At 44.6% G+C, this 14,620-nt stretch overlaps 1 protein-coding gene across 2 annotated transcripts in view; it reads right to left on the reverse strand.

Annotated features, from left to right (window-relative positions):
* Positions 1–535: 535 nt before the first annotated feature.
* SORL1 (sortilin related receptor 1) overlaps positions 536–14,620 on the reverse strand; it is a 58,750-nt gene continuing 44,665 nt past the window's right edge. For both annotated transcript variants that reach the window (XM_071449804.1, XM_071449803.1), the window contains exons 38-48: positions 13,714–13,786; positions 12,512–12,594; positions 12,166–12,262; positions 11,415–11,599; positions 9,852–9,971; positions 9,603–9,767; positions 8,621–8,795; positions 8,083–8,189; positions 7,281–7,473; positions 6,035–6,247; positions 536–5,025 (exon numbers count right to left, since the gene is read on the reverse strand). In XM_071449804.1, the coding sequence (XP_071305905.1) occupies positions 4,958–5,025; positions 6,035–6,247; positions 7,281–7,473; positions 8,083–8,189; positions 8,621–8,795; positions 9,603–9,767; positions 9,852–9,971; positions 11,415–11,599; positions 12,166–12,262; positions 12,512–12,594; positions 13,714–13,786 (1,479 nt within the window). In that variant the 3' untranslated portion in view covers positions 536–4,957. The remainder of the gene's footprint in view (positions 5,026–6,034; positions 6,248–7,280; positions 7,474–8,082; positions 8,190–8,620; positions 8,796–9,602; positions 9,768–9,851; positions 9,972–11,414; positions 11,600–12,165; positions 12,263–12,511; positions 12,595–13,713; positions 13,787–14,620) is intronic.

Below are 14,620 nucleotides of genomic sequence, written 5' to 3' on the forward strand. Positions count from 1 at the left end.
AGGGCAGGGCTGGATTGGATATCCTGGAGACTGGATATATTAGATTGGATATATATATAGATATATTATAGATATATAGATATATACCCCCTGTGAGGGTGGGCAGGCCCTGGCACAGGGTGCCCAGAGCAGCTGTGGCTTCCCCTGGATCCCTGGAAGTGTCCAAGGCAAGGTTGGATGGAACTTGGAGCAACCTGGGATAGTGGAAGGTTTCCCTGCCCATGGCAGGGGGTAGAAATTAAATTAATTTTAATTTATTTAAAATAATTTAATTTATTAATTAATTTCTAATTAATTTTTAATTTTTTTTAATTAAATTAATTTTAATTTCTAGTTAATTTTTAATATTTTAAAGTTTTTTTTAATTAAAAAAATTATTAAATAATTTTTAATGTCCTTTCCAACCCAAACCATTCAGTGATTCTAAAATCCTGTTAGGTTTTGTAAAACAAAATTATATTCAGAAAAAAAAAATCTCCTTTTTTTCCTGCACTAGACACACAGATGCTGGATAATTTCAGAACACAGAAACTGATTTGTTTACCCAATCCATTTTTTTTATTATTATCATTAAGTGGGAAAAAAAATATGGACAAAAATTCCTTCAAAATTGTGCAATAATACATAGCAGAAATCAATGAATGAAAAAAAAAAACAACAAAAAAACAACCAAACAAATAAAGGACACAGAGTAGCAATTCAAATAGTACAACATTAAACTTCACTTAAAGAACCTGATTCAAAGGTGACACTACCTCTATTAGAGGCTGGCTGCTTGTGGACTGGTGCAGGTTTGTAAGGGTTAATTAGAATGTTGCAGCTGTTTCCAGGAGCAAAGATGCTCTTGGGGTCCAAGAGTAGCTGAGTTATTGCACCATTTCCCTTCTCAAGCCCATTTGAAGGAGACTCGAAAGCTCTTTCAGAAAAGTTTGGGGTTTTTTTGCTAAAAAATGACATTTTGCTTTTCCATCAGCGAGCAGGTGGAGTTTGTCACTAAATGTACTCTGATTCCAAGCATGGAGATGCTCACACTGAGCTGTGCCCTGCCAGGGATGGGAATTGTGCTCAGGGAGGGTTCCCTGGTGGGTGATGTGAGCGTTTTGGGGACTCTGGGCACAGGAGGAGTGAAATTACGCAGTGACTACCAAACACAAAGCTCCTTTGGCCATGAGGCCACAGACCTGGGTGCTGGCAGCCAGCTCTGCCTGTCTGCTCCTCCCTTCCCTTCCCTTCCCAGCTGCCTCTGAGCTCCCAAACATCTCCACAACCTGCTCTGTGTCCAAGGAAAAGTGGCTGTTCCCGGGGCTGAGCTCTCTCCTAAGAGAGCACCTGGAGCAGGTTAGGGCAGGGAGAGTCAGCCCTTCTGCACATTAAATACCTGCAGGCAGGAGTTTTCTCCCCAAATTTCACCCTTCTCTGAAATCCTCCTGCATTTTTCCTGGGGTTCAGGCCCTTGGCCAAACCCCTGTTCCAGCTGCTTCCTGCATGGGCTCTGCTCTCGCTGGGTTCAGGAGATTTTACAGGGCTGGTGTTACAGACATCTTTTATGAAAATTCCTTTCCTTAGGATTGTTCCTCCTGAGAAGCTGAGAGGCCTCAGGAACAAAATGCAAACAATGGTTATCTGCTGCTGTGGAATGCAACAGGAGGATCTGGGATTTGGCTCATGTGGTTGTTTCTGATTAATGGCCAATCACAGCCCAGCTGGCTCGGACTCTCTGTCCGAGCCACAAACCTTTGTTATCATTCTATTATATTCTATTCTTAGCCAGCCTTCTGATGAAATCCTTTCTTCTATTCTTTTAGTACAGTTTTAATATAATATATATCATAAAATAATAAATCAGCCTTCTGAAACATGGAGTCAGATCCTCGTCTCTTCCCTCATCCTCAGACCCCTGTGAACACGGTCACAGGCTGGCAACCCACAGATGGGGTTTATTCAGACTGAAAAGAGCCTTTTATTGACCTTTAATAGGTCTCCAGCCTGGGAAATGATACCTCCTTGTCCTTTCTTGTAAAAACCAAACCCCCAGCACAAAAAAGAAAACCTCACAAAAAGCCTGAGCCAAAGCAAAAGAAGCCTCACGGTCCAAAACCTCAGCAGATTTTTATGTTCAACCTTAGTCTTTTGTTCAAATGGACTTGAGAGTACTCATGGGCCTCTGAAATGGGTGCAAACACAGATTAAGTGCTGGAAGTTCCTCCTAACCAGGGTATTTTCCATACCCTTTTTGATCCAAACATTTTACTGGGTTCCTATAAAGCAAACTCAAACCACCTCCCGAAATTTAGGGTAGCAAGTCATGTCACGTCACATAAGGCTACTGAAAACAAATCCAGAACAAAATATACATCCACATCCACGTTCCATATTTACAGCAGAACCCTCCCACCCCCTGCATGTCTCCATGAACAAGATTCCGTGCTTCAAAAGTTCATAAAAATATACAATTTCCCCCAGAACTGCATGGGTTACTCCCCACCTGGAGCCCAGACTCCTCTATCCCTATATATAAAATGCACTAGCCCTGTGAAAGTTGCTTTGCTGAGAGCACAGTGGTGATTTTTGCAGTGAAGGGGAGGGTTGGGGACAGCTCTGAGTGGCTTTGCAGTGTCCCCAAACCCCTGGGTGGCTCCACAGAGGGCTCTGCTCTGCCCACGCTGTGTTTGGGAGTTAGATTTAACCAAAAGTGCTGGGTTTTGGGTACAAAATTCTTTGTTCTACACGGGTGTCCCCGAGCCAGGAGCCTTTCAGAGTGGCCAGGAGGGACCTGTCCCCCCAGGTGATGCTTGGAAATCTCCAGCCAAGGGATTTCTGCAGGATATAAAGTGGTTACAAGGGTCCCCCTTGGCATCTGGCTAGGCAGAGATGGGCCAGACTCTAAATTCTGCTCATTTTACTGCAGCAGGATTTACCCTGGACGAGTAAAATACCAGAATTTAACCCCTCCTCACCCTCACCAGAGAGGCACCAGATTTTGGGATGCTACATTGTAATTTTCAGTTACCTGTGCTAAAAAAATTACTTTATAAAGAAGGGGTTAAATACTCCTTTATCTCTGTTTTTAGGCTTCCTCTCCTGCATAAAATCTTTTGATTTATGTTTTTGAGGCTGGCTTAGCCTCTGGGTCAGAGTCTGGTCTCTCTGTGCAGCTGTAACTCCAGGCAAATTGAGCTTTGTGTACTGGGTTGATTTTCCTCAAAAGTTCAATTCCTGAGCAGCACCTGATCCACTGACAAGGTAAAAATATTGCAACTCTGCGAGCTTGCTGCTACTTATAAAAATCTGATTCTAGTTTGGTCCCAGCTTTGGTGGGGAGGAAAAAAAATCTGTCACCAGTATGGGAATGCTAACACCAGTAATTGAAAATAGAGTCAGTATTTCTCTAGAGTATCAAACCATCCAGGCTTCAACTTTCTTTTTTTTATATACATTTTTCTATTGTGAAATTAAACGGATCAGTCACGTATCAAAACATAGTTGGCCTCTCTCGTTTCATCTGTAGGAAGACTGCAATTATAACTTAATTTACACAGCAAAAATACCTTTGTTTTTCACAAAAACAGTGTGACAAGACAGTGTGCTGCATTTCCTGGTGAGAAGTTTTGCATATATCGAGCACAGCCAGGGGAGAGCCCTGAACATCCTCTCCTGTTGTGCCCCTGGGTTGGCAGGTAGTGGTGAGGTTCACATTTTTTGGTGAAATTCACATTTTGCTGTCACAAAATCAAAGCTCCAGACAGTGGCAAGCAGACTCTTTGCATTTGGCTCTGCAGCCAGTATTGTGTCTGCTGGGAATGTGAGATGAGAAAATAACATGTATGTGTGTGTGTGTATATTTATATTATTTCTAAAGCTGCAGGTAAAACTACAGCTGCTTTTAGGAAATTCTGAGGAGGGAGCATCAAATCCCTGCTGTGGGCCAAATTAATTTAAATTTTCAGTAATTACTGCTCCGGCTGAGTGTGGAAAATCTGGATTTGCACACACTGGAGATTCCCCCTTCCATCCCACCACCGTGCTGGCATCTGAGGGAAGCTCCACGGAGGAGGGGTATCCTAAAAATACCTGGAAAATGAGTTTTAAGGTGCAAGTGGCAATTTTTTGTTCCAGTGATGTGGTAGGTGTGAGCTCCAGATTAATTAAGCCCAGTGTGATGGGCAGGGGCAGCAGCAGGAGGGGTCTGGGCAGCACCTCTTGGTGTGGGGATATTTTTGACTTCCCACAGCAGCAGGAAGCTAAAAATCATCCCTAAAAACAACGTGCTGCTGTAGTTTAAGATTGCTGAGAGATTGGGTCTTTAAAAGGGAGAAAAACTCAGTGAAAATGAGGGTTTTTATTATCATGGCAAGGACAATGATGGGGATGCCAAGATACGACTGCCTTGCAAGATAAAGTGGCACATGTTCTACACAAGAATGTGTACAATGTCTGACGACTCTGGAAATCTGTTCCTCAGCAGATTTCCCAATAAATTAACACAACAAAAATACTTTCATATAAAACAAAGTCCAAAGGATTTTTTTTTTTTTTGTCCTAAAGTAAAAGCAAAACCTTCAGGGACTATATTATCTCTCTCTACATATATAATCTCCTGAATTTTTCTTTTTTTTTTTAAATAAATTTATTCTTGTCTTAGAAAAATAAAATGAGTAGCCAATTTAGTCAACGGAAAATATCTCACAGACTTAAAAGCATGCCCAGCAAGCATAGCCTTGTAAGACTAAATTAATGTTAAATCAAAGCAATTTGTTACTCAACCAACCTAGTCTGCAATTCACAGTTGATTACTACAAAGTGTATTCTTAAAATTATTATTATTTTTTTCTTTTTTTTTTGGCCCATATAAAAATAACGTATTGCAACTCAAAGTGCATTTTTAAAATAAACAATCAACTATTTTTATCAAATAAAATATTTACACCATTTGGTTTTGTACAGTCAGAAATGAACTTCAGGCGATGACCATGGGGACGTCGTCTGAAAATCCAGTTATCATTGGGGCTTCATCATCCTCATCTCCTGGAAAACAAACCCAAAACAGAGCTGTTAGGGGGCACTTCAAAAAATCTGCTTTTTATCCTCAGCACTTTAAAATCTGGTTTTAAGTGATTTGCATTGGAAGGAGAGGTTTCATTTGATAAAAATATCGGTTGGGAAAATGTGGTGGTTGGACTTGATGGTCTTGAAGGTCTTTTTCAGGTTTAACAATCCCATAATTCTGTGATTTGTACTCTGAGACCAAATCCATCGAGATTGTGATGCCAGAGTGGCCCAAACCATGATAAAGAATTAATCCTTGCCCTGATTTCATGTCCTCAACGTGTTTTTAAGTGATTTGCATTGGAAGGAGAGGCTTATTTGATAAAAATGTTTGGTTGGGAAAATTTTTGCCTGCTGGACTTGATCTTGAAGATCTTTTCCAAGTTTAACGACTCTGTAATTCTGAGATTTGTACTCTTAGATCAAACCCATAGAGACTGTGAGGCCAGAGTTGCCCAAACCATGATAAAGAATTAATCCTTGCCCTGATTTCATGTCCTCAACGTGTTTTTAAGTGATTTGCATTGGAAGGAGGGGTTTAATGTGATAAAATGTTTGGTTGGAAAAAGTTTTGGCAGTTGGACTTGATGGTCTTAAAGGTCTGTGCAACCTTAACTATTGTATGATTCCGTGACTTGCAGTCTTAGCTCAAATCCATAGAGACTATGCTGCCAGAGTGGCCCAAACCATGAAAAAATAATTAATTCTTGCCCTGATTTCACATCCTCAATGCATTTCCAAGTGATTTGCATCAAAAGGAGAGGTTTAATTTGATAAAAACATTTGGTTGGGAAAACTTTTGCCGGTTGGACTTGATCTTGAAGATCTTTTCCAAGTTTAACGACTCTGTAATTCTTTAATTTGTACTCTGATACCAAATCCACAGAGATTGTGCTGCCAGAGTGGCCCAAACCAAGACAAAGAATGAATTCTTGCCCCGATGTCACGCCCCCAGTGCTGTCCCCAGATGCCACCAGGGCCCACGTACCCAGATCATCCCCGGAGGAGAAGATGGCCGAGCCCAGGCGCGAGCTGTAGTGGCTGTTGGCGAAGGCAGTGAAGCTGCTCTGGAGCCTCCTGTGCCTCATGTAGAGCACCACAAAGCCAATGCCCAGGGTCACCAGCAGCAGGAACAGCACGGGCACCACGATGGCAGCCACGTCCGTGGCCTGGCCCGATTTGGTGGCTGAGGGGTCTTTACCTGGTGAGGGAGGGATGCAAAGGCTGCTTTAGCACATCCCTGCTCACAACAGGACACAAAATAAAACAACACAGTGTCACAGACATCCTTTATGAAAAATCCCTTTCCTTAGGATTGTTCCTGCTGAGAAGCTGAGAGGCCTCAGGAACAAAATGCAAACAATCGTTATCTGCTGCTGTGGAATGCAACAGGTGCAGCTGGGATTGGGCTCATGTGGTTGTTTCTGATTAATGACCAATCACAGTCCAGCTGTCTCAGACTCTCTGGCAGAGCCACAAGCCTTTGTTATCATTCTTTTTCTATTCTTAGCCAGCCTTCTGATGAAATCCTTTTTTCTATTCTTTTAGTATAGTTTTAATGTAATATATATCATAAAATATTAAATCAGCCTTCTGAAACATGGAGTCAGATCCTCGTCTCTTCCCTCACCATAAGACCCCTGCAAACACCACCACAGACTCCATGTTTCAGAAGGCTGATTTATTATTTTATGATATATATTATATTAAAAGAAAATGATCTATTAGAACTTACTAAAAGAATAGAAGAAAGGATTTCATCAGAAGGCCAGCAAGGAATAGAAAGGAATGACAATAAAATCTTGTGACTGCTCACAGCCTCGACACAGGTGGCTGTCATTGGTCATCAAGTAAAAACAAATTTCACATGCTGGGTAAATAATTCTCCAAATCACATTCCAAAGCAGCAAAACATGGAGAAGCCCAAGCTTCTCAGCTTCTCAGGAGAAAAGATCCTAACAAAAGGATTTTTCATAAAATGTGTCTGTGACAGATTGGAGGATGAAACTGCCACCTCTCCAATGACACTGGCCAAACCAACAGTCCATCAAATTTCTCCTCCTCCAGAGAGAAATGTAAAAACAATAATTATTTACATAAAAATGTATGAGAAACTCCATTACAAGATTGTAAACATCAGAAGGTTTAGAAGAACAGGGCAACACATCCCTAAAGAATTCATGAGGCTTCCCTGAGTGTTTTTTAAGGAGGATGAGGAGGAAACAGGGACTCACCTGTTCCCAGCTCGTCGTAGAGAAGCGTGGCTGGCTCCCCACACATCTGCCCCCCGTACAGGCACCGTGCCTGCACGCTGAACGAGTAATTGTGGCCCATCTTCAGGTTGGACACCTTGAAGAAGTTCTCTGTGGTGTTGCCCAGGTAGGCTGTGATGTTCATCAAGCTGTCAAACATGTGAATCTCGTAGCCCTGGCGGAAACACAAGCCCCGAGTCACTCGGCTGCAGAGGGTGGGTTTGCTCCTTCCAAAAGGGCTTGGAAATTTGGTTTTCCTCCTGGATCTGGCTTTGATGAACCCTGCTGGGGCTGGGGACGAGGTGGGGACTGGGCACAGCTTGGACCCAATCTTGTAGGGCTTTTCCAACCTAAATGACTCTGGTTTGGTTTGTCTGGTCCACTCTGTCCTTAGCACCCATCCCAGCCCACCCAAGCACAGAGTCCAGGAGGGCTTTCTTGGTGCAGTTTTCTCCTTGCCCATGCTCTGACAGATAACATTTCACAGATTTTCTATCCAAGTCTGAATAACAACAACTTTCAGACTTCCTGGCATGGCAGGGCAGTGTCCTTTTCTCATCCTTTCACACAGGGGACAATTGTCCTTTTCTAGCAGGATAATTATGTTCCTAAAAGGTGACTGATTGGATCTATCAGCTTCAGAGCCTCAGCCATGACATGAATTTTAGTGAGCCCTTCTAGAGGGCTCACCAAGGACAGGATGGATTTCAGAGCCTGTGAAAGGAGCCTTGCACTGACTCTGCTCCAGGATTTTCTGTAGGACAGGAGGCACAGCAAAACTTACCCGGCTTTCATTGAAATTACTTTCCTTCAGTGCCAAACTCTTCCAGAAAAGCAGAATATGGTCGTTTTCAGTGATGATTTTTAAGGCGTCCGGTGCAGACAGGGGGACTAAAAATGGGAAAAAAAAGTGGCAGGGGATGAGGTTGTAGCCCTGGTGGCACTTTCCTCTTACATAAATTGAGTGAATTCTGAAAGTTAGTGGGGTTTTCTAGGGATCAGCACAATACTCTGCTTGGAAAAGGGATGTGCTGGAGGAGAAGATGCAGGAGGAATTTTTCACTGGTAGGGCTGTGATGGTACTTGGTGATGTGTACACAGCCAAACTGGTGCCTTTCCCATCTCCATTTATCAGGAGAAAAACATCAGATATCATTTGAGAAGCTCCCTCTCCACTGCTGTTGTTTGGGGGTGTAACCACCTCCCCTGGGAGGCCTCCCAGAATTGGGCTTTGCCCAATGGGCAAAGTGGGAGAGGACCAAGAGCTGCAGGAACATTCCTGCATCCTCCAGGCTGCTCAGGATGGGTGCTGTGTCCCTCACCTGTGTTGATCTTCATGCTGGATTCCTTGCTCATGTTTCCCAGCTGGACAATCACGTGGTATTTCCCTCCTGGCTCCAGTTTCTTTATGGTGTACTCCACTGTGCTGTTCCGGCTTTTCACTTTGTAGATTTTATCTGTTTTCCTCACCAAATCTTTAACTGCCACGGCATAGAGCTGGAGGGGGAGGAAATGGATGGAAAAAATCTAATTTTCCTGCAGAATTTCAGCTTAACAGTGGTAGGACATTAAACAGGGTGGGTAAAACTTGCATCAGACTAGGGCTGAGCTTTACAGAAAGCCTGGGGAGCAAAATTCCAAGCCTCTCTCTGGATTTCTGCCCAAAATCAGCATTTACTGATACAGGAAATTACTGATACAGAAAATCAGCATTTACTGATACAGAAAATGCAGTTAGTGGAACAGATGAGAGCAGGAGGAAAAGCTCAGGTTGTATTTCTTGGTGAATCACAAGGACGCAATGCAAACCCCTGCCCTGTCAGAGTTTCCAGCTCTGCTGGGAAGGTTTATACCTCCAAAGCTTTGCTGTTAAAGTCTCTGGAGCAGAAGGGGAGGGGAAAGCTTGCTGAGAAAATGACTGGCCTTCAATGGAGCGAGCCCTGAGTGTATTCCAGCATGGCAGAGAACAGAACTGGGCTTTGTTGAGGCAGGGGGCAGTGCCCCAGCCCAGCCTTACCCTCCTGGGCAGAGCCAAAGGCCAGAAAGGTGTTTTGGCACATGCCCAGGGCTGGTTTTAGACTTGGTCAGCAACAGATATCCCAGACCTGGCTCTTTTTAAATGTTACACTCCTGAGCTAATGGCCAGCAGGGAGGAAACGAAGACGTTGGAGGTGTCAGCACTTTGATTTTGTGCGGAGCATAGACCCGACCTCAGGCTTTCTCCAGCAGAAGAAAAGCAAGGATCTGTGTTTGGGGCAGGATTTAGTGTGCACAGGGCCGGGAGGAGGCTCTGTGAGGGGTTACCATGTCCTGGTCAGGTGAGTCATAGGGCGATTCCCACTTGATGACGGCAAACGTCTTCCCGGTGCGCACGGCGTGCAGGTGGCGCGGCGGCAGCCGGTTATCCGGGATCATCTTCACCACCACCGAGTCAGAGGGGGGCCCTTGGTAGGGAGACACCACCCGCACCTGGGAGGGAGGCACAGGGGTCAGGGCAGTGTCCTGGGGGAGCCAGGGGCGGGCAGAGGGAGGAGGAGGAGGAGGGGAGCCCACCAGGAACAGGTACTGCTCGTCGCGCTGCACCAGCACCGTGGCGTTGTGCGCGCTGGTGGTGCTGTTGTGGGGGCTCCTGTACAGCTCCAGGAAGGACGTGGCGTAGAAAATTCCATAGATCTGAGGAGGAAAAGCACAGCAGGGATTGGCATGGCCCACAGCATCCGCTGGCTGCTGTGGGAAATGGATTTGTAGAGAATTCTCAGTCTGACTGAAGGTTTATGTGTTGCGTTGTCACCGTCATGTTTTCTGAAAAATCTCTTTGCCCCGGATTTTCTCCTGGGAAGCTGAGAAGCCTCAGAGAAAAATGAAAACAATAATTATCTGATTTGCTTCGCCTGTGTTTTGCTGCTTTGGAATGTGTTTGGACATTGTTTACCAACAGTTGTTTGGTTTCATGTGAATTGTTTTTGACTTAATGACCAATCCACAGTCAGGCTGTGTCGGGACTCTGGAAGGAGTCACGAGTTTTTCATCATTATCTTTTTAGCCTTCTGTCTGTATCCTTTCTGTATTCTTTAGTGCAGTTTAGTTTAGTATTCTTTAATATAATGTAGTATCCTAAAATAATAAATTAGCCTTCTAAGAACATGGAGTCAGATTCATCATTCCTTCTTGCCACGGGGCACCCCACAAATACAACAGTGCATATCTGTGTGTAAGCTTTGAGATAAGAAATGTTGACTTAGAAATGTCATGGAATAGGATGGATATGGTTGGGACAGAAATGGAGCCAGAAACAGATATTGTTGAGGGAGAAATGGAACAAGAAACAAGTTTTAAAGGAGGAGTTTATAAATAAGACTAAATACTTTGGAGAAATGTTGACTTAGAAATGTCATGGAATGGGATGGATATGGCTGGGAGAGAAATGGAGCCAGAAACAGATATTGTAGAGACAGAAATGGAGCTAGAAACAGATATTGTTGAGAGAGAAATGGAACTAGAAACAAGTTTTAAAGGATGGTTTTGTACATAAGACTAGATACTTTGGAGAAATAGAACTATGAAAGATGTACTGTAGTAGATTTACGAGGGGTAAATTTAGATTATTGGTTTTAAGGTATTTACAGTATGGTGTGGTAAAAGTTGATAGGTTAAGAGTTAAGAAACATTTATAATGTATTGTAATTAGGAAATAGACTTCTGTCAGACTTTGAGAATTTTCTACAAATCCATTTCCCACTGGCTGTCAATTTTAGGGGCATGAAGCAAAGACCCTTTTCCCTCTGGACCCTTTTCCTGCTTTTCCCTCTGTCTTGCCCAAGCTCAATCTGCCCACTTCCCTTTGAACTCCCAACCCAAACCCCCTAAGCTCATCTCAGGTAACAGCAGTTGATTCAAAGGCTGCTGGAGCATGGTGCTGTCTGTGTTTGAGCCACTTCTCACTACAACAAACACACAAGAAGCTTTGCTTTGCTTCTGTTTAAAAGGCAGGAGGAGTCCTTTCCCTCATTATCCCCAAAATTTTCAGGGCCTTGGAGTTCACTCCAAACAAATTATCCTGATTTCAGGGGGGTTGTGAGCTGCTCAGAGGCTCTGAGGGAAGGGTTGGTGCCTTACCACATTCCTGGGGCCAGTCCAGCTGCATTCCACGGCCGTCTGGTTGATGGCCTTGGCCTTGAGGCTTGGGGACACTGGCCTGGTGCCACTGGTCACCACGTGCACAAAGGACAGAGGGCTGTCACCCAGCTCCGTCTTAGCCCAAGCAGAAATTTCATAGGGGGTGTGAGCTGTCAGATTGGCCACTGAGCAAAAAGAGAAAGGGGCACTGTTGGGTGAGGCAAAGCACAAAGCACAGCGAGGGCAGGGTGGGAGCACGAGGGAAGGGTCAGCATCACAGACAGACAGGAGCCTGCCTCTCCTGGGCTGTACTTTCATGATTTCGCAGTAATTTCCCTTATACAGAAGCACCTGAGACTCTGGAATCCAACCCAGCCTTGCTTTTCTGTGCCTGGATGATTTCACATACCCACACTGAGATTCTCCCAAACCAGAAATGTGATTACTGTGTGCAAGCCCAAGAAATCCCTGTCCTGTTTCTGCTCCCTTTGGCAGATTAAAAATGGAACAACAAACAAAACCCCACTGATGAGAAAGGACTAGTGCAGCTCTGGGGGTAAATCCCAAATCTGCTTGAAATCTCCAGGTCCTCAGAACAGAATTTGCTGCTTTGTCCTGTCCAGATTTAAACAGGATTGTTTCAACAGAACTCCTAGTAGCAATAAAGAAATAAAATAATCCTATAACCCCTCATAAATCCTTCTGCTTGGTGTTGACCAAAGCAAAGCTTTCTATTTTGAGCAGAATTTACCTTTTTGGATGGACTTTTCTCCTTCTATGACCAGAGTCCTTTTTTCCTGCCTGTGGCTATCAAATGTCCAGTAGATGTTGACCACGTAGCCACTGACCTGTCAAGCCCAAGGACACAGAGCCATCAGCTCAGCTGATGCACACAGGGAACCAGGGCTACTCTCAGACCCCTGACAGTCCTTGCATTGTATTTTCCATCCCAATTAAGAGCCCCAGGGCAGTTTGGGAGCAGGAAGAAATGATTTGGCATGAAATAATTGGTAATTGCAGTGCTTCAGTGGGTGACAGCTTCTCCCAGGCTCTATTCACCGTTCCCCCAGCTCAGAGGGAAGGGGAAAAACTCTTACCTTGATATTTGTGGTCATTTTTAGGCTGAAACTTATGGAGTCCTCACTGTAGCTCTCAATGTGGATGACAGGGGGAGGAATGACTGGGAGGAAAGAGAGAAAAGACCTGTTAGTACAGCACAAAGAAATAAAAAATATTTCTTGAGAGGGGACAGATAAAACACAGATTTTTGTGTTAAAAGCTCCCAGCACAGGACACCCCAACCTTGCCTAAGCCACGTCCCCCTCAGAGAAGACACTGATTTTTAGCTCCAGCACTGAAAAGCTGCTTTATCTGTGCCTTGCTCAGTGCAGGCTGGAACTGGATGGGTCTGGGCAAAGGGATTTCCCTCTGCACTCAGCAGGGTGAGCTCCTATCCCAGGAAACAGCTCCTGCACTTCCAAGGAGCTGCTGAGGAACATCAGGAGCGGTCGGTGAAAAGCACTTGTGCAAAACCCAAAGTCAGAGCTGTTTCTGTTCTTTCTACCTCTGTTTTTCTAACCACAAGGTAATTCACATTATCTGGATCCTGCACTTTGAGTAGCCTGGTGTTTTCTTTCCCTTCTTTCATCTGACAAATTAGCAGACAATTTTGATGCAGGGACATAAGTTTGGACGAAAAAACTTGGCATGAATACAAACGACTTCAAAAGGCTTTTCTTAAAAAAAAAACCACAAAAACAACAGGTTGGGAAGGAAATGATTTACTGTGCTGTTTGAATTTATCTGCTGTTAGACTGTGATGTTGTGATAGTTCTTGGGAGCTGTGGTTGTTTTTTGTGGTCTAAACCTGAAGGAGGATCCACAATAATTGTGATCTGAGAGGGAGAAGGATGAGCCAGCATCCTTTTAGAGTGAGAGTGATGGAGTTGGTAATTTCTTGTCTATCTGGAGGCAGGATTTGGCCTACAAAAGTCTGAGGGAATCTGTCTGCAGCCTGGGACAGAGAGGACAGGCTCCTGCTCAGTGCCAGGGCAGCACATCCATCCCCTGTGCCACAGGGCTCAGAGGAAGAGGCAGTGACCCTTCCAGAGATGCCTGAACTCTGAGGCAGCTCAGGCTGAGTGAAAAAATCACTTTTTACAGGTCATTTTTAACAGCAAAGCTGTGAAAGGCTCAGCAGGGAGAGTAAAGGCCGGGGAGGTGGCTCTGGATGCTGCTGCTGGTGTTCCAGGCTGCTCCTCACCTTCTCTGACCCGACCCAAACAACAACAACATTTACCTTTGCCTTTGACCGTGGTTATGGACTTGGATTCACTCCAGTTTCCCACCCCTCGGCTGGTTACTGCAGCAACCTTTGGAAACCAGAGGGAGAGGGAACATGAGCAACATTTTTACAGTGCAAACAGAGAGGGGAGGTGAGAGCAAGGTTACAGACCTGGCAGGGCTCCTGGGAAAAGGACTTGGAAGCAAACAATAGCTTAATTACTTGGCAATAAAATGCTTAATGCAGAGATAAAGCCGACTGCCTAAAGTCAATTAAAGGAATCTAAGAGGAGGGAGGTGCAGCCTCTTTGCAGATAACTGCTCTCTGATGGGATCTTGGAGGAGCCCATCGAGATAAGGAGCTGGGGACTCCACGGGCCATAAAGTAGGTGAGAGCCAGGCCAGGGAAGAACATGCAAACCCCGAAATACTTCCCAATATTTATCTGGGGATGGGTTATACTGGGAAGGAACAGCACGGGAGGAAAGCCTCCAACCAGCCGTGAGAATAACACGGATTTGGAGGAGGGGATTCATCACAGTGAACTTCCCCAAGAACTCAGGAGCATGGACAATGGCAAAGCACTCATTTCCCAGGGCTCACTGTGCAGACTTTTCATTTCCTTTTCTTATTACTTCTGTCTATAATTACCCAGCCTCTCCCCTGTGCAGACATTCCCCACAGGCAGATCTGCTTCTTTTCCCACTCGTACACCAAGGACCAAATTTATCTCTGGCCCACATCCAGTGCAATTGCAGTGACATTGGAATGGGCAATTAGCAGGGAGGATTTTGTAATCCAGCCTGGCCTTGTGGGACAAAGGAGCAAATCAAGGGCCTTGGAACTGTAGACATTAGCAGTGGTGCTGTGGGTTGGCATTAAAGGGCAGGGCTTGAACAAGATGTTTTTTTAACAAGATATTT

Source organism: Agelaius tricolor, unplaced genomic scaffold (assembly GCF_023055355.1).
Source record: "Agelaius tricolor isolate 1412-34295 unplaced genomic scaffold, bAgeTri1.0.p SCAF_29, whole genome shotgun sequence".
Classification (NCBI taxonomy): domain Eukaryota; kingdom Metazoa; phylum Chordata; class Aves; order Passeriformes; family Icteridae; genus Agelaius; species Agelaius tricolor.